Here is a 19,693-nt window from a genome sequence, read left to right as displayed (position 1 = left end):
GCGGTCCGAGGCCGGGCTGGGGACGCGGCTCCACAGTGCTGTGAGCGGCCGGGAGGATTTACCGCCGCCGCCGCCGCTGCCGCTGGTGCACCTCCCGCCCGCCCGGGACGCTGCCGCCTCCTTCCCACAATGCACCCTGGCGCCCGGGGGTGCCCTCTCTTCTCTCAGCCTTCCTCCCCCGCCCCCTCCTTTCCGCCGACTTCTCCGCAGGCGGGCACGCGCAAAGAAGCGCGCCGGCCGGGGTGTGGCGGGGCGGAGGCGAGGCCTGGCGCGGGCTGCCGCAGTGCGCCTGCGCACAACCTACCCCGCGAGGAGAGAGTAATGCGCATGCGGGCGTGTCTCCCGGGACTCTAGAGCAGGCGAGCCCCCGGCACTTTCGGTAGGTTTGGCTTGCGCGGGTTTTTGCAGATCTGGGGCGAGCTTGCACGTCGTATCGCCGGTGCATCTCTCCTTGCTTGCTTACGTTGCCACCACTTAGGCCTCTATTGCAGAAATCGCCATACGCTCTTAAGGGCCGCAGAATCGGGAAGACCTTGCTGACTGATTGGCACACTCTTGGCAGATCTACGTGCACAAGTTGGACGGAGACGTGTAGATTTCATTTTCCCCAGCTTTACAGCTTCTCTTTGGCCCTCGGGCCAGGTTAGCTTCTCAGGACAGGCCTCCCCAGCCTCGACCCGGAAGCTGAGGGGCAAAAACTCAGAAAAGCAATTACTCCTCCCTGGTGAGGCTTCTGGAGGAGCATTAATAGCGACATGATTCCACTTGCAGCACTATAGAGATTGGTTTCTCTGTCTTCCCTTACAGTCGTGGTCTTAACGTTCCTGTGTTAAGTGCCAGAATGAGTGACCGCTATCTAGAACAAAGGATTAGTATCAAATTTTGCGTCAAATTGAACAAGTCTGCAAGTGAGACCCACCACCTTTTAAAAGAAGCTTATGGGGATGAAGTCATGTCCAGGGCCAGAGTTTTCGACTGGCACAAAAGGTTTAAAGAAGGGCGGGAAGACGTTCGAGATGACGCCCGAAGTGGCCGTCCAGTCACCCACCGGACGGATGAAAATATTCAGAAGGTCAAGGACTTGGTTTGTTCAAACAGGCGGTTGACAGTGAGGATGATGGCCGAAGAGTTAAATTTAGATAAAGAAACTGTTAGACTCATTCTGAAAGAAAACTTGAATATGAGAAAAGTTTCTGCAAAAGTCCTATCAGGTATTTTGAAGGATGAACCTCAGCCTGGGAAACTTGACTTTCGGTCTGATCTTTCAAAGGAAACTAGGAAAAATAGCTCGTGTGTAAGGAAAAAGATAACAAGTTCTGAAACATGGACTCATCTCCAGTGTGAAGCTGGCGGGGAGATACCTCTGCCTGTATCTCATCCCCAGAACCACTTCCCTGCCAGCCAGCTTCTGCATTCTTCATCATCAACAAGCCTTCCCACCAGAGCAGCTCAGGACTGGTTTACACCATGGTGAAAGGAATGTGAGGTGGCCGAGCCTGAGGTAGAAAGCTGCCTCACAGTTGGGCACCTTCCTTTGCTGCCCCTCCATTTTCAGTCTTTACCATCCCTTCCCCCATGTCACAGCCCTCCCAGTTACTCTTGCTGGACTGCTGGGCCATCCTCCAGTTTTGAAGAACTTCTGGCTGTTGACTGCTGGTACTTGTTTGTTCTTGAATTCTTTTGCTTAACAAGTTTGCATCTCCTTGCTGCCCAGACCTTACCTTGTGGCTATCCTGTTCCCGTGTTCTCAACATCCTGACTCAGGGGTTCATACCATTGAAAGGTGGGAACATGACCCCCTGGAGTCTTTCTGTGCCCAGGAAGGCATATTCTTCTGGGAGGACCCCAAAAGAAGGCCTACAGTTCCAGCCTGCTTCCCAGGCAGGACCTGAGGTACGGTACAGAAGGCTGTGGCACGCCGACCTAGTGAGCAATGCTAAGGGCATATCCAGCCCAAATGACTCAGTAGGAACCCCTCGGTATTGAGGGGTTGGCCACCCATACTAATCTCACAGACCTGTCTCTCACAGAAGAGCTGGATTTGTTTCATTAGTCCCATGCTTCGCACCCCCCCTCGTTTGGGTAACTCCTCTGCTGGAAAAGGAGGATTTGGTCCTAGAAAATATAAGTGAGGAGACTCAGGCCCAGGCTGTGATGTGTGAGGAGGAAGACAAGAGGATACTCTAGACCTTGAATTAAGGCCGTCTGCTGCTCATGTGCTGATTCCCACACAGCTATAACTAATACCAACACTGTCGGGTGTTTTTTGAGCACGTGCAGTTTTTAAAACACTGCTGGGCATTGAAAGTGTGAAGTTATAAAACACGGTCACCACAAGGTGGGTGGACTTCCAGATGAGATGATTCCTGAACTGGATCCATAAGGAAGGGTGAGACAGGAGGCTAGGAAATTAGGGGAAGCTTCCCAAGCAGGTGAAACAGCATGAGGCTTCAAACCTGCATCAGTATGAAAATGATGGCGCTCTTGGCTGAAATAGCAAAGTCTGGAGGAAGATAATAGTGTTGCAGAAGATGAACAATTTGGGATAATTTGCTTCCCTTCCTCTGCCCCAACTATGCCATTATTTTATAAATTGCTTCCCCTGAGTCTGTGGCTAGGTTTATAATAATTCATTTATTTGATTATCTAATTTTTCCATCAGACCCCCCCCCCACCGCCAAAAAAAAAAAAAAAAAAAAACATTCTCTGCAAGTTCGAACTCCTTTATCTCTTTCTGCCTCTCTGCCAGCATTTATGCAGTGGAACTTTTCCCAAGTGGATTCCAAGTAATACCACATAGACTGGAGACATCTCAGAAATGCCTGATGGAGATGCAGTGGAAGATGGTTAGAAACAGCATTTCACAGGAATAGCCAATGTCTGTTTTACCCAAGGGTTTTCACATGCAAAGCTCCTGTTATTGAAATAGCAGGTTAGTAAACCATATTGGTTGAGAGAAGCCCGGCACTTAATTATTCAACACAGTTATTTTTAGTTCTGTTCTTTCACTATCTCTGTCCCCTTCAAAAAATGGCATGTTCCCAACTAACACCTGTCAGTTTTGAGGCACCCTTAAACCTACACCTTATGCAACAAATAAAAGATCTTGTGCAAGAAAAATCTTAAACCAAACAACAGCTCATAGACTTCTACCTACTTAGCGATTTGTAGACTTTCTGTTTCAGGACGTCATCTGACGTCTTCCACATCAGAAGAGGTTCTGGGTTCCCCACAAGCACTTGCCACCAGGAACACTGCACTTCTGGAACAAAGGCCCCGTACCTGGCTGTTGCAACTTTGGGGCTGAACCTCATTAATCCTTGCTAGGTTCAGTGGTAATTATTGGAGAATTGGATGCTCCTCGGCCAGGGCCAGGATCCTACAACAGTATCTCTAGGCAACATCTCCAACCTGAGAGAACTTATTTCTGGACTCATTCCTGTCCTGTAAACAGGGCTGGCATGAGCCTTCCAAAGATGCTGGACCAAGACCATGCTGGAGCATAGGGTACCACAAGCAATGGTGGCCCAGACAGGGTTTGGACACAGCTACTGGAAGCAGGTAATCAAGAGTGTGAATTCAAATTGTTACAAGTAGCTATAAGGAAAAGGACTTAATGTTTTACTTTAGCTCTTGTGCTGAGTACTAGTCAGGTCGATCTACGGTACTACTGGGGCCCATTGCCCATTTGCGAGGCTTCCCGGAAAATATTCAATGAAATGATAATAGACCCTAAGACAGCTCAGATTTGGGGAAGTAAAATTTCTGCCCTAACACTCATCCACAGCAAACCATCTATACATGGCTGCTCAGAGTTACTAAACCTGAGGCCAGACCATGATCTAGAGTATCCCCAGACGGGAGAGTTCTCATAAAGCAGTATCCCTTATGTGCCCACCCACCAAATCGGTTTTATTGCCGACACAAATGTTAACCCTGAACTGCACCTTCCCACCCAGGCTTCTTGAGCTAATCCTGTAGTCTCAAGAATCTACCCAACATCGTGCCCCAGGCTCTTGTCCTTGGCTTTTCTTATACACCTCTGTCTATTCTCTACCAGTTTGCTCTCTCTCCTCTGCTACACTGGTGCTTTGTTTTCTGGTTCAGGATCACACCTCTCCCCCTTCTGGTCAAGATTTTCCATTACAACTCTTAATTTTTAGATCCCTCTTCCAGCTCTTCACTTCAGCTCTAAAGTCTTGAGTGGGGAAAGTGGCCCCAGGTTGCTTTCCTATCCTCAAGAAGCAGGGTGGGACAACATGGAGGTATGTGTTCTTATTTTTGTGTTATCTAAGAGACATACAGGGAAGAAGAGAAAGCTCTTAGCCCACCCTTAGCCACAAGTGGTTCTGCTCCCCAGAGCCAACCAGTGTTAACAGGTTTCTTAAAGAGGAAATTTGGTTACCTCTGGTGCTCAGGAGTCACGAAAGTTTTTCAGAAATAGAAGATCCAAATCCCATCCTCTCTGGGTAAGCTCCATGGAAACATAGAAGATGAAGCCTGGCTCTCTGTAGGACATCAGGAGGAGAGCTGGACATCTGCAAACCTTGACTGTAATTCTCGAGCTCAACACAGTCATTTAATGAATCTCTTTGGCTTTCAGGCTGATCTCCGTCCCCATCCGCATTCTGGTTCAAAATCCACATGGAATGTTACATTCCACAACTAGAAGTCCACGAGAATAGACACCTTCCAGGGCAGATCATCCCATCAGTGATTTTATCTAATTCTTCCTCTGCCCCTCACACCACACTATTTTACTTCCACCTGTCCCACTGGTAATGAAAAAAAAAAAAAAAGGAAAGAATTAAATATTCACCAATCTTTGATTTTAAAAAACATGTGGATAGTTCTGCAATCTTCTGAATTCTGCCCCTGGTTCTGAATCCTCAATGAAATGTTATTATTTAGGAAGAATGTGTACCTGGCACCTGCTTTCCAGAGACTTCCTTTCAAATCCATTTCTTAGAATTCAGATTTGCCAGTGAACATGCCTTGATAAATGTGGGTGCCAAATGACTTGAGGCCATCTAGTAAAGGACGGTGATACCCTTGGGGAACTGTCTCTACATCACATGCACTGCTCAGCCAGCCTGCTATTTGCAGACCACTTCACCTCTAGGTCCTTGGGATTGGGTCTCACGAGGGTCTCACGTGGCTCAATTAGCAAGAGGTTCCTTTGCTGCTGGAACTGTATATGTAACCCTGTGTTCTCCAACTGCTTCTTGGTTAGATCAGACCTCTCAGATTTTACCAGGCTTTACACACTATCCAAGGCAACCCTCGTGTATTTCTCTTCTCTAGTCTGCCGTATCAGATCCTTGCAAACACTTACCGGTTGCATCGCCCTTCTCCAGTTTTAATATCTAGAAATAAAAAAGCTATAGTGGGGAACTTCGATACTTCCAACAACCCTTGGATCTCGTAAAGGGGTCAACAAAAACTTTTTCTGTAAAGGAAATGTCTTAGGATTTGTGGGCCATCCAGTCTGTGTTGTAACTGCTCAGCATTTTATTGCAAAAGCAGATATAGCTAATACGGAAGTAGGTGAACATAGCCGTGTCCTAATAAAACTTTATGGATACTGTAATTTGAATTTCACATGTTACAAAATACTATTTTGATTTTGTTCAACCATTTAAAAATGTAAAAAACCATTTTTAGACTTCTTAGCTTATACACCATAGAAAAGCAGATGATGGGCCAGGCTTGGCCCATAGACCATAGTTTGCCTACCCCTGGTCCAATGTATGTAAAGTGTGTATATAAAATGACAGATGACTGATCCTCTTCCATCGATAATGTTAGTGCCATATTGATCCACCAGTGTCTGACAACTTACTGTACGGAGACTGTAGAATATTGAAGGGAATCTTTATGATGCCAGGAGAGTGAACTACAACTGAATGATGGACTGTTTATCGTAACCACATTCTGTTTCACAAAATAAGTTCTATGCTGTTTTTGACTAAAAGTGATATTACACAAACTACTACCTATATTATGCCCTTATCATATCTCAGAAACAATTTTGGCAATGCTGCAAATGGTTCCAAGTTGCAACCAGTGATAACAAGGAGCTGAAGGTGGTTCCAAAATTGCCTTGACCATGGGCAGCATTTGAATGAGTTTATGTTCTTACCTATGAAAGTGACTACTGTGGAAGCGACAACACCCACGATCCAGCGCACGCTGGGGCCAAGGGTGTACCCTTGTTTTACTTGCTTTTCCCCTAAAGAGAGCCGTATTGTGTCACCTTTATTTAAACTGGTTTCCCAAAATTGAGATAGAATCTCAGGATTGAACAGATGTTTACAAAAGTATTTAATCCAGCAAGTCAAGTTTTTCTCGAATCCTGGAGTGACAAAATACTACAGCTGCTGAATAGTTGCATCTGAGAGAAGGTTCTGTGTTAATTCCAAAAATTTTTGTCAAGCGACTATATGTCCCAGGCACTGTCCTGTGTGCTGAGGTGCAGCAGTGGAGAAAACAGACACACGCCTTAGATCTGACAGTCTAAAATCTAATTATATTACTCTTCACCCGGGTAGAACTTCTCTTCCATGTGCCCACACTAACTTATTGTTAATTGCATACCTGAAAATAAGTATGACCTTTGCCGTAAGTCTCTGTGCTGCGGTCGTGAAGCCTCTCCAACTGCGTGAATAATTTGAGGACTGTATGTTCCACTTAGATTTTATTATCCTTTAGACAGATCTGTATTGGTAGGAAAACATGCTGGCAGTGTTGGAAGTGTAAATTGGCAACAGCTTTCTGAAAAGCAATTTGGCAGTATCTATCAGGAGCTTTAAAAATGTTTATATCTCCTGATCCTCTAATTCCACTTCTGGGACTCTGTCCTAAAGAAATAGTCTAAAATGTGGGCAGAATTTATGCTTAACAACCCAGAAGTCCAACAGTAGAAAATTGGTTAAATAAATTACAGTATGACCATACAATAGACTATTATGCAGTCATTATAATTAACGTTTATGAACAGTTAAAACACCATGGCGAAATGCTTATATTAAGTGAAAAGGGTGTTATACAAAATAGTATATATAAATCCAAAATTGTCTCTTTTTTTTTAAAGTTTACTTATTTTGAGAGAGAGAGAGAGAGAGAGAGAGAGAGAAAGCACAAGTCGGGGAGTGGCAGAGAAAGAGGGAGAGCGAGAGAGAATCCCCAGCAGACTCTGCACTGTCAGCACGGAGCCCCAGTTCAGGGCTCGAACCCACAAACAGTGAGATCATGACCTGAGTTGAAGCCAGTCACTTAACTGACTGAGCCACCCAGGCTCAGTCTTTTAAATGACCAGAACGGGTATGCCAACTCTGTGTGGTTGGGTTATAAGTATTTCTTTTTTTAATTTTCCATTTCTTCTCTTTTAAACAACATTTGTCCAAATGTTATTACTTTTATCAGAATAAGACAGTAGCACCAAAAGGTGGCGATGGAAGACAGTGAAGGCCAAACCGCTAGTTTGCTCCATGAATAATGAACTGTCTGGGTGGATACGGAGGCTGTATGCCATTGCGTTGCGGGTAGCAAGAGTGGGACAGAAGGGAAAAGGGCCTGCCCGAGAGGAAAGGCAGGTGACCAGGATCCCTAAAAAAAAGGCAAAGTGGTATGAGAAGGTACCATGTTATGTAATCCTAGGTAAGTAAAAGCACGAATGGATCAGGTATGTTCTGACAATGGGAAAGGATATGGAATACTCTCCTGAGCAAAATTAACCTCATTCTCGCATTCTCTCATACAAAGTGAATATTCTCAAGATGGATTTTATTACAGTTGATTCTCTGAAGAATCCTTGAGCCTCCCATATCATTTTTTTAGGATAGAAATGCCTATTGATGTGCCAAGCCTGCCTCCTCCCATACTGGGATGCTCATGCAACCTGGATGCACATGGAAATATTTGGTATTCCAAACTGGGAATCCCACAGCATATCATGAGTCATCGTAATGTTGTAACTTACAAAACTAAAGTTTGCAAATGTTATTTGGGTGGAATCTGGAATTGCTGTGCTTTTTATCTATGTCTTCAGAGTAGTCGTGTTACAGGATTTTAAAGTGAGAAATGATGTAGATAATGCCTATCCATTAATGCGACTGTTATGTTGGGAAAATGTGTCCTCCATTGTTGCTGTAGCAAAACGTTTATCATTAAAATGCCAAACATCTTCTCAGTAAAATTTCAAACTTTCAGTTGAGTACGTACATCTTCTATAGGCATATAAATTATGGATTTGCCAAGCTGAGAGAGTTCTTTAATATTGAAGTGTAGGTGTTGGTCTGTAGAAAGAACGGAAGAGAGAAACATGGGTGTTAGTTCTGGCTCCTTAATAGACCACGTGACTTTGGGCAATTCATTTGCACCCTTGGAGCACTCTAGTTTACTCATCTGTAAAAGGAGAGTAATAACACTTATCTCATGGACTCGTTTGTTTTGTTCATTCAACAAATATTTATTGACTGCTTATGTGTATTTGACACTGTCCTAGACTCTAAAGATACAGCAATAAATGAGACAAAAGAATGTTCCTCCTTCTGAGCATACATTTAAGAGCAAGAATATAGCATGTTAGATAGTGATGATTAGATGTGAAGCTTACATTAAATAACGTAGGTGATGCCCAACACAAGACTTGGCATGTAGTACTAAGTAGATAGTGATTTCCTTTTTTTGTTTGTTTGTTTTGTTTTTTGTTTGCTTTTGTTTTTAGAAAGAAAGAGAGTGCAAGCAAGGGAGAGGGGTAGAGGGAGAGAGAGAAGAATCTTAAGCAGGCTCAGCACCAGAGTGGGGGTGGTGGGCTCGACTTGGCTTGACCCCATGACCCTGAGATCATGACCTGAGCCAAAATCAAGAGTCAGACACTCAACCAACTGAGCCACCCAGGCACCTCTTCCTTTGCTTCTTTAGTCTTCCTAATGGCTCTTGAATTACTCTACAACATGGTAGTAATCGGCAAAAATCCTGACTCTGCCTTCTAGCTCTTGCCAGTTAATAAGGCCTAAACCTGTTTTTGCTTAAGAAGACAAAGAATTCCTACAGTTTTGTTTTGTACTTCCTGTATGGCAGATTAATCAAGGTGGTGCCTAAACACTGTTGATAAATGGCCTTTTCTGAAGCCAGTTGGCAGGGGTCTTTGCCTCGGGCTAGATGGCAGGTGTTAGGTCCACCAAGACAAATGCGGGGGTGTCATTGCTGTTTAAGTAAAACAGATGCACAGACCACAATGGCTGTTTCTGTTAAAGCTGTGTGCCCTATGCCCTGTTCCCAGTACTGGTGAGCCAGGCAAAGTTTGCGTTATTTATGGGATACCAGGGCATTGACAAAAAGCCAGGAAAAGGCGGGTTTAATGCTTGTGGTATGTTTATATTTCTGCCCCATTGTGGAAATTTTGGAAGGTTCAAGGAATGTTGGAAAATAGCAGCCAAAAGTTCACCCCCAGGGGTTCAGGTACTTCACCAGACCCATTGCCCTGGCTCATCTTCCTCCTCCAGAAACATCCATTCATTTACTGAATTTCTTCTTCAGGTCTGGGCCTGTGGTAGGCACAGAGGGTACAGCCCTTGCCCTGAGGCTGTGCCCGGCCTCGTGGCATGGAGACAGGGCCAGAGGTGGAGAGACCGCTGAGAATGGGCTCCCACCTTCAACTGTCAGTCTTTTCCAGAGGACGACTGTAAGGAACAAGCTTTTACACAGAATTTGGGGCAAAAAGTTAGGATGATCATACACAGGGTGATTGTAGGAATGAGGAAGTGGGGTACAGAGAGACAAAATACACAGAACAGTGGTGAGTGGCCTGCTGGCTGTACCATCCCCAGGATTCAGTGTGAGGTAATGTCTCTCAGAAGAAACTAGATGTTAGGCTGGAGGCCAGTACCCCTATACCTTGCTCTAGGAACCTACTAAGAGAAAATTCAGAATCACAACTCAGATTCGATGAGGAATTCGATGAGGAATCCATTGAACCACAAATCAGATTCGATGAGGAAATTGGCCCAGGGAGGTTGAGTGATTTTCTTGAATCACACATCCAGCTGGTGGCGGAGCCAGGATAATAATGAAGGACCTTGAATTTCACTCAGTGCAGTGAGTTTTTTTCCATTACTCCATTGGTAATAATTGCCTTTACTGATGTGTACATTGTGAAGGTATCTTTAAAACAGCAGTCAACCTTATGTTTGATAAATATATGATTTACCAACCATTGATTTATATGCAATTTTTAAGGAACATATTTATAGCACAGAAGTAGGACAAAGGTTTTTCCAAGTTTCCTTGGGGTGTCCAGGCCCTCTGGTCCTTCTACCAGAGGTGTGTATTCACAAGTAAATGCTGGCATTCTGTCATTCATTTTTTCCAGATGTCCTTTTCAAGTAGTGTGTTGGGTTTTATGTTTTTAATATTTCTCATACACGTTTTTTAAATCTGGACACGTAAATCCTAATAAAGTTCTCAGCTATCTCCTCTCTGCCGTCTCGAATTTCCGGGTGTGTTTATATTTATGACACAGTGTCTGAAGGCGTGAATGCTCTCACATCATTAGGGTTTATATTCCTAAACCATAGACTTGGTGCGTTTCGAGATGTTCTGAAAATTCTTTACACTTCACTTGTAAATGCCACTATACTGTGCCACGACATTTCCATAGTAACGCATATTTCGAACAGGAAAACAGAGGAAGCCTAAGGAAAAGGGAAGTAGGTTTAAAATGCAAAAAAAAAAAAAAAATCATTAAAAAAGTAGAATATATACGATGGGGGAGAGGGGTGTGAATCTGGTTTGATGTGCTCTGAGAACAGAAAGCCTTGCAGACCAACTTTAGGGACCTGCGGGATTCACCACCCACCAAGCGGCCCGATCTTGGAGTCCTATTTCTTGGACCCTCACATTCAGTGAGGTCCATGTCATTCCCCTAACATTTCTTGGCATCACCTACTGCAACCAGATGAAGGCGGTTACCAACCTGTCACCTCACTATCCTGAAGTCCATCCTCCACACTGCCCGCACACGTGCTGTACGGTTTAAAGTGTACTGAAAACCGGAGGCTTTTGGACCCCAGCTTTTTGAGCTTCCACAGATCCCGCCCTCTGCCTGGAATCCACCCCCCCCCCCATCCACCCAGCAAACTCCTACTCAGCAACTCAAGCCTTAACCTTATCCTTGCTGTTCTCTGCAGTGGGAAAGCAGCCACCACCCTGTGTATATACACATCCTTAGGTCAAGGAAACTTTAACACTTAATTAAGAACTGAATTGTTTGCAGAATGTTTTTCCTCCCTTACCTTACCGGCTTTGGCTCCCCAAGAGCCAAACCACATTTAATTAGTCTCCGTATTCCCCGCATCCAGATTAAAGCTTGCCTGGCATTGTTCAACAATGGTTTGATAGGTGAATAAAAGAATAGACTTCAATGGTAGTTGCTTTTTTTATTGGGACGAAGTTCACATAACAAAACTCACCAGTTTGACCTTTTAAAATGTATGTTTTAGGGTGGGAGGGAGGGGAGGGTGGGTGATGGGTATTGAGGAGGGCACCTTTTGGGATGAGCACTGGGTGTTGTATGGAAACCAATTTGTCAATAAATTTCATAAAAAAAAAATAAATAAAATCTGAAAGCTAAAAAAAAAAAATAAAAAAAATAAAATGTATGTTTTAGTGACATTTAGAATATTTATGGTGTTGTGCAATCACTACCACTATCTAGTTCCAGAAGGCTTTCATCACTCCAAAAGGAAATCTTGTATCCATTAAGCAGACACTCCCCATTCCTCCCCCCCACCCGGAGTCCCGGTAACCACTAATCAACTTTCTGTCTCAATGGATTTGCTTATTCTGAAATTTTCACATAAAAGTAGCCATGCAATATATGACCTTTTGTGCCTGGCTTCTTTCACTTAGCATAATGTTTTCAAGATTCATCCATATTGTAGCATGTATCAGTACTTCATTCCTTTTTATGGCTGAGTACTATTCTATTGTATTGATATGCCATATTTTGTTTATCCATTCATCCATTGATATACTTTTGTGTTGCTATCTTTTGACTATTATGAATAGTAATAGTGGTACTATGAATGTGTGTACAAGTTTTTTTTAACACCTATTTTTTAAAAATTTTTTGGAATGTGTATTTATTTTGAGAGAGAGAGTGCGAGCAGGGGAGGGGCAGAGAGGGACAGAAAAATCCCAAGCAGGCTCCATGCTGTCAGCGCAGAGCCAGATGTGGGGCTCGATCTCACAAACTGTGAGATCATGACCTGAGCCAAGATCAAAAGTCAGACGCTTACCCAACTGAGCCACCCAGGCGCCCCTGAACACCCATTTTTAATTCTCCTGGGTATATACTTAGGAATGGAATTGCTTGGTCATATGGTATTTCTATGCTTAACTTATTGAGGAACCGCCAGACTGTTTCCACTGTGATTGCCCGTTTTACATTCTCACCAGCAGTGTATGAAGTGAGCGTTCCAATTTCTCCACATTTTTGCCAACACCTATTATTTTCCCTTTATATGTATAGTGGATATATAGTGGATTCCCTTTATATATATAGTGGGAGATATATATAGTGGGAGATATATATATATATATATATAGATATATATATATGTGATGGATATTCACTAGGATGGATATGATATATGTATATCCATCCTAGTGAATGTGAAGTGGAATCTCATTGTTTTTCCCCTAAAAACTAAAAACTAATGATGTCAAGCATCTTTTGGTGTGCTTTCTGGCCATATGTGTTATCTTTGGAGAAATGTCTCTTACACAAGCCTTTTTGCCCACTTTTTATTTGGGTTGTCTTTTTATTGTTGACTTGGAAGAGTTCTTTACATATTCTGGATACTAGACCTTCATTTGATATATGATTTGAAATATTTTCTGCCATTCTATGGATTGTCTTTTAACTTTCTTGATAGTGTCCTTTGATACAGAAAAGTTTTCATTTTGAGGAAGTCCAGTTTATTTATTGACTTATATTTTGGTTGCTTTGTGCTAAGAAACCGTTGCCAAATCAAAAGTCATGAAGATTTATCCCTATGTTTTTTCCCAAGAGCTTTATAGTTTAGCTATTATATTTAGGTTTTTGATCCATTTTGAGTTTGTGTTTGTATATGGTGTGAGGTAAGTGTCCCAACTTCATTCTTTCGCATGTGGACTGAAGTTATTCCTGTGCTTATTGAAAAGGCTTCTTTTATTGAAAAGACTTTTCTTTTCCCATTGTCACATACGTTATTGAAAGATATTTTCAAATTATAAGTTGACATTTTTTTTTCTGTACCTTGAATATTTTGCTCTACTGTCTTTAGGCTTGCATTATTTCTGAGGAAGAATCTGCTGTAATTCTTATCTTTGTTCCTGCATATGTACTGTTTCCTCTTTTGCTGTTCTTAACATCTTTTCTTTATTACTGACTTTAGCGATTTGATTTTATATGCCCCGGTATAGTTGGTTTTTGTTTTGGGGGTTTTAATCATGTTCCTTGTGCTTTGGGTTCATTGAGCTTCTTGGATTTGTGGGCCTAAACTTTTCATCATATTTGGAAAATTTATGGACATTATTTCTTCAAATATTTTTCTGCCCCTCCCTCCTTTAGGAACTCCAATCACATGAATAGTAGGCTACTTGAAGTTGTCCCACAGCTCACTGATTCTGTTCAATTTTTTCCTTTTTTTCTCCTCCTTCTAGTATTTATTGCTGTGTCCCCAAATTCACTAATGCTTTCTTCGGAAACATCCACTCTATTTTAATCTCATTTTGTGTCTTCATCTCAAATATGGCAGTTTCCATCTCAAGAAATTTGACTTGGTTTTTTAAATATTTTTTTTATTTTGGAATAATTTTAGATTTATATAAAATTTGCGGAGATGGCACAGAGTATTCCCAAATGCCCCTCATCCAGTTTTAGTTTCTCCCAATGTTGTTATCTGACATCACTGGGGTGCACTTATCCCCAAACTAAGATACCAATGTTGTTGCATGACTATTAACAAAACCCCACATTTTATTCAGATTTCAACAGCTTTTCCATTAATGTCTTTTATTCTGTTCCAGGAACAATCTCATTTAGTTGTTATGTCTCATTAGTCTCTTCTGACCCATAATGGTTTCTCAATCTTATCTTGTTTTTTATGACCTTGAGTGTTTTAAAGAGCACTGGTCCAGTCCCCAGTGACAGAGCACTGGTCATGTATTTTACATAACATCCCTTAATTTGGGTTTGTCTGATGTTTTTCTCACGATTAGACTTGGGTTATGGATTTTGAGAAAGAATAGGAGGTAAAGTGTTCTTGTTACTACACCAAATTAGAGGGCACGTGAGAGCCACATGACCTCCTTGGTGACATTCACTTTTAATCACTTGAGTAGGTAGTTTTGATAGATTTTCCTACAGTGAAGATACTGTTTTTCCCTTTCCATACTCTGTTCTTTGGAAGCAAATCACCCATTTCAACCCACACTCAGGGAAGGGGAGTGATTAAGTTCCACCTCTTGCGAAAGGGGAGTATCTGCATATATTATTTGGAGTTCTGTATGAAATAATTATCTTTCTCCCCAATTTGTTTATTCAGTCAGATATATATTTATTTATATCTCATGTATATTTGTTTGATATTTTGTATTATAATCCAACGCGATGTTATTTATTTTGTTGCTCAAATTGTTCCAGTTTTGGCCATTGGATGCTCTTTCAGGTTGACTTCTGTGTCTCTCTGACATGCTCCCATTCCTTTGTTTTTAAACACTTTCTTACTTTCTGGTACTACAGTGTGCTCCAGAATCATCTTGTGTTTTGCCTGTTCTAGATCATCAATCAAAACCTTTCTCTAAAAGATGCTTGTTTCTTTTCTTGGAGAATGGTATTTAGAAACCAAGATATGGGCACTGAGTGTTTGTTGCTACTATGATTTGGATCTTTTTTGTATCTTCTATGCCTCTGATTAACAGCTTAGTCTTTTCTCTAGCTTCTTGAACACATGGACTTCAGTTGTAACTGTTTTAATGTTCTTATCTACCCATTCTACTTATCTTGGTCAGTTTCAATCGAAGGATTTTGCAATTCTGGAAATAACTTTTGGGTATTACTTTTAAACCTTGTTAGAAGGAACCAGAGCAATATTAGTCTAAGGCTAATTTTGCCCCACTATTGTGATGAACCTGATGCCTTGTGAAACATGCCTGCCACTCTGAATGTTGGAACAGGAACTGAGCCTGGGTGATCTTTGGGAATCGTTCCTTCTAGTTCTTTGGGATAGTTCTCTCTCTGGTCTCAGGTATTTTGCTCACATGCATGCTGAAGACTCAGTGGTCAGATTTCATTGGAATGAGATGGGGGTTAAATAGATTAAAACATGTAAAGCATTTGGAGCAGTGCTTGCTTCACAGCAAGTATTCAATAAATATTAGTTATTTATATACCTGTTAAAGTGGCCTGCAGGGGCACCTGGGTGTCTCTGTCAGTTAAGCATCTGACATCAGCTCAGGTCATGATCTCACGGTTGGTGAGTTCAAGCCCCGCATGGGGCTCTATGGCAGGTCAGAGCCTGAAGCCCGCTTCAGATTCCGTGTCTCTCTCTCTCTGCCACTCCCCGGCTCGTGTTCTCTCACAAGAATAAATTTTAAAAGACATTAAAAAAAAGTGGCCTACCAATTTGACTGAGTTTCCTAGTGACCCTAGCAAAGTGGAAATATCCGTTGCATGATTTGGTGTCCATAAAATATATAGAAATTGGTTGGACAGAAGCATAGATTTCAGAATATTTCCCCCACAAGATTCCTCATAGAGAGAGAACTGTATGTACCTGGAATAATATACCAGCCAGAGGGAGTTCCCTAGCATTCTGTCTTTACCATCCCTCCAAATAACCAATAACTTCACACTAGAACTCAGTTTAGTAAAAGTACTTCCACTGTGGCTGAAATATCATAATACCTTTAGTCTGGCCTAATCCAAAGATAAAATATATAGCATCAAAATGAAACTACTGAGCCACATATCATTTGGGCGATCCTCCATAAATACACGGGGGTCAATTAGGAGACAATTATAGTAGTTCAGGCAAGAGGCAACTACAGTCTGAGCCAAGAACTAGCTATAGGATGAAAGGGGATTGGCACAGAACCAACCCACTGTACTGTGAGAATCCACAAATTTTGGCAGTGGACTCCGCAGCTACAGGGAGGAGGAACTTTCGAGGCCTGGGAGTGTGTGTGCGTAGAAAGATGAAAAGAAAAAGCTCGACTGTTGTGGTCTTCAAATCTCCTACAGCCTTACAAATATTTCATCAACTTAATCAGCTACTGAGGAAGACGTGTTAGAATCTCTATGTGGATTTGTCCTTGTCTCCGCATAATCTTATCTGGAGGCAGTGTTTTCCGTTGGTACAGAGAGGTTCTAGGTCATTATATCTTCCTGATGAACTGTCCCTTTTGTCACTAAAGTATATGACCGTATCTCTAACAATGCTTTTTGCCTTAAAATCTATTATGATTGCATTATTTCATTAGTGTTGACTCAGTATATTTTCCCCCAGCCTTTTAACATTTCTGGTTCATTACCGTGTGAATGTATTCTTGTAATCAACGTACAGCTGGATTTTTAAAAATCGAATCTGAGAACCTTTGTCTTTTCTCAGTCATGTTTATATTTCTTATTAGGATGATATATCGGGGATTTTTTCCATTGTTTTGTTTGTTTGCCACATGTTTGCTTTATTCTTTTTATCCTGGTGTCTTTGATTTAGGTGTTTTCTCTACTTCCTTTTTATTCTCACTAATGGTTTGGAAGTTATACATTCTAATTCTGTTCTTTCAGTGGGAGTTCTTCCATTATTAATGTGCACACTTGAAATAACGTTGTTAAGTCAGTCACTATCTCTAGCTCGTTGTGAAGATTTCAGGATCCTTAGAATTCTTTATTTCCAATCTCCACCCCCTCCATCTTCCAGTAATTTGGTTTTTAGTATTTTGGTTCCAACTTATTTTAACCACCCTCCCCTCCCCATTAGATGATTTAACAGCCGGTATTATTTATATTTACAAGCCTGGGTATTAATTTCTTTGCCTACCTTTCTTTAGTCCCTTCGTTTTATCAAAATATAATTCACGTGGGGCTCCCGGGTAGGTCAGTCGGTTGAGCGTCTGATTTCAGCTTCGGTCATGATCTCACAGTTTGTGAATTCGAGCCCAACATCCAGCTCTATGCTGACAGCTTGGAGCCTGGAGTCTGCTTTGGATTCTGTGTCTCCCTCTCTCTCTGCCCCCTGCCCCCACTCACATTCTGTCTCTCTCTCTTTCAAAAATAAATAAACATTAAAAAATTTTTTTTAAATATATAATTCACGTACAATGAAATTCACCCTTTTTAAGTATACAATTCTGCAGTTTTTAGTATATTCACAAAATTGTGTGACCATCACCACTATCCAATTTTAGAACATTTGCATCACCCCCAAAGAAATCCCATATCTATTACCAGTCACTCCCCATTCCCTCCTATCCCCAGCCCCTGGCAACCACTAAACTACTTTCTGTCTCTATGGATTTGCCTGTTCTAGAAATTTCAATAAATGGAATCATATAATATATGGCTTTTCATGTCTGGCTTCTTTCACATATAATGTTTTCAAGGCTCATCCATGTTGGGTCATGTATCAGTACTTCGTTCTTTTTATGCCTGAATACTATTCCATTGTATGGATAAACAACATTTTATTTGCTAGTCACTAGTTGATGGACATTTAAATTGTTTCCCCCCTTTGGCTGTTATGCATAAGGTTGCTGTGAACTTATGTGTCCAAGTATTTTTGTGGATATATGTTTTCAGTTCTCGGATACATACCTGGAAGTGGAAACCGCTATTTCTTGTATTCAGTGGTGTGCTGATAGATATTTTAACAACCAGTTCTTACATGGTATTGGGTAAGGGAGCCCTGATTTGTAGCATTTGTTGATCTCTGGGGTATAAATGCTCAGGTTGCCAACGTGACATCACTGAAATACAGAGATGAGGAGAAATGCACACTAGCACACTATTTTGTAGCACCTTCTACCATTAGTTACAAGAAATATGAATAACCCCAAGAACGTAGATAGTAGAAACATTGTAGTAAAATAATTAAGAAGTGATGCATTTATGAGGATTTTTTTTACCTTTTTAAAGAAATCATTCATTTAACTGTAAGTTTATATAATTTGATGTTCAACGATGACCATATTTAGCAGCCAGATCTCAAAATTCCTGGAATGTTCATACTCGGCTCTCCGGGCTGACAGGGGAGCTGGCTGGAGCCCTGACCTCACTTGTATCCCACTCCTTACATCTTCTTTCTGGACTGAATTTTCTCACTGAAGCATATCCCCTAGTGGTCTTTCAGCGAGAGTTTGTGTGAGGTAAACTCATTGGCTTTGCGTGTCTGAAATTGTCTGAAAAGCTAGCTCTCGCTTATGAATTTAACTGTGTATAGAATTCCGTGTTGAGATTTATTTTCTTTCCACGCTTTGCAAATATTATCCTTCTGTCTTTTGGTTTCTGCTGTTGCTGATGAGAAGGCTGCCTTCATTGCAATTAACACATTGGGAATCTGTCCTTCACGGAGAGCTTTTATTTTTTTTTCTCTTGGCCTTGCAGTTTCACAGTTTCATCAGGGTATGAATGGGCCATGGGGGGCACCCAGGTATTTGGTCAAACATTATCCTGGGTGTGTCTGTGAGGGCATTTTGGGGTGACACATAACAGATCGCCCTCCCTAATGTGGGTGGCCCTCATCAGATCAGTCCTGACTAGAACAAAAAGGCTGACTCTCCCGATGGGTAAGAAAGAACTCTTCCTGCCTAGCTGTTTGAGTTGAGATATTTGCCCTCTCTGGCCTCCAGATTCAAACTGAAACATCAGCTTCTCTTGGGTCTCAAGCCTGCTGGCTTCCAGACTAGAACTTACACCACTGGCTCTCAAGGTTCTCAGGCCTTCATACTCAGACTGGAAATATACCATTGGGTCTCGTGGGTGTCCAGCTTGCCAACTGCAAACCTTGGGACTTGTCAGCTGCCATGGTTGTGTAAGCCAATTCCTTATAATGAATTTCTGTGTGTGTGTGTGTGTGTGTGTGTGTGTGCGCATGTATACATATATACATATCCCTACGCACATATGTTGGTTCTGTTTCTCTGGAGAACCCTTACTAATACAGCTATAATATTTTAAGTAATGATTTTCTACCATTCCCTCTATTAAATCTTTCTGGAACTCCTATGCTTGAATTTTTCTTTTTATCCTTCATATCTCTTAAGCTCTTATTGAAGGCTTCTATCCTTTTCTGTCTTTACTCCATTTGGGGTGATTTCCTCAAATCTCTCTTCTAATACCTCTTCAACTACATCTAATATGTAGTTTGACTCATCCGTTGAATTTTTAATTTCAGGGGCTGCTTTTCATTTCTGGAAGTTCTATGTGGATGTTTTTCAAATCTCCCAACTCTTTTCTCCTACTATTCTGTTTTATTATTATTATTATTATTATTATTATTATTATTATGGCTTCTATTCCTTTTCTTATCTCTATTTTAATCATCCTAATTCAGAGTCTCTTTCAGATGGTTCTATTTTTACCCCTTTTCTATCTAGTTTGTTATGTGCTTTGACGCTCCATTTTGGTCATTTCTTTCCACATGTG

At 41.6% G+C, this 19,693-nt stretch overlaps 1 protein-coding gene across 1 annotated transcript; it reads left to right on the top strand.

Annotated features, from left to right (window-relative positions):
• Positions 1-299: 299 nt before the first annotated feature.
• Positions 300-7,069, top strand: GVQW3 (GVQW motif containing 3). Its single transcript, XM_030332801.2, has 2 exons — positions 300-3,561; positions 4,604-7,069. Exon 1 carries the CDS (start codon positions 842-844, stop codon positions 1,472-1,474), a length of 633 nt encoding a protein of 210 aa, XP_030188661.1. The 5' UTR covers positions 300-841; the 3' UTR covers positions 1,475-3,561; positions 4,604-7,069.
• Positions 7,070-19,693: the final 12,624 nt, after the last annotated feature.

This window comes from Lynx canadensis, chromosome D1 (genome assembly GCF_007474595.2).
Source record: "Lynx canadensis isolate LIC74 chromosome D1, mLynCan4.pri.v2, whole genome shotgun sequence".
NCBI classification, from domain to species: domain Eukaryota; kingdom Metazoa; phylum Chordata; class Mammalia; order Carnivora; family Felidae; genus Lynx; species Lynx canadensis.
This window is presented reverse-complemented; position numbering and strand designations above follow the sequence as displayed.

Bases quoted from the DNA above. Each gene is read 5' to 3' on its own strand.
- GVQW3 (XM_030332801.2), top strand. From the start codon at position 842: ATGAGTGACCGCTATCTAGAACAAAGGATTAGTATCAAATTTTGCGTC.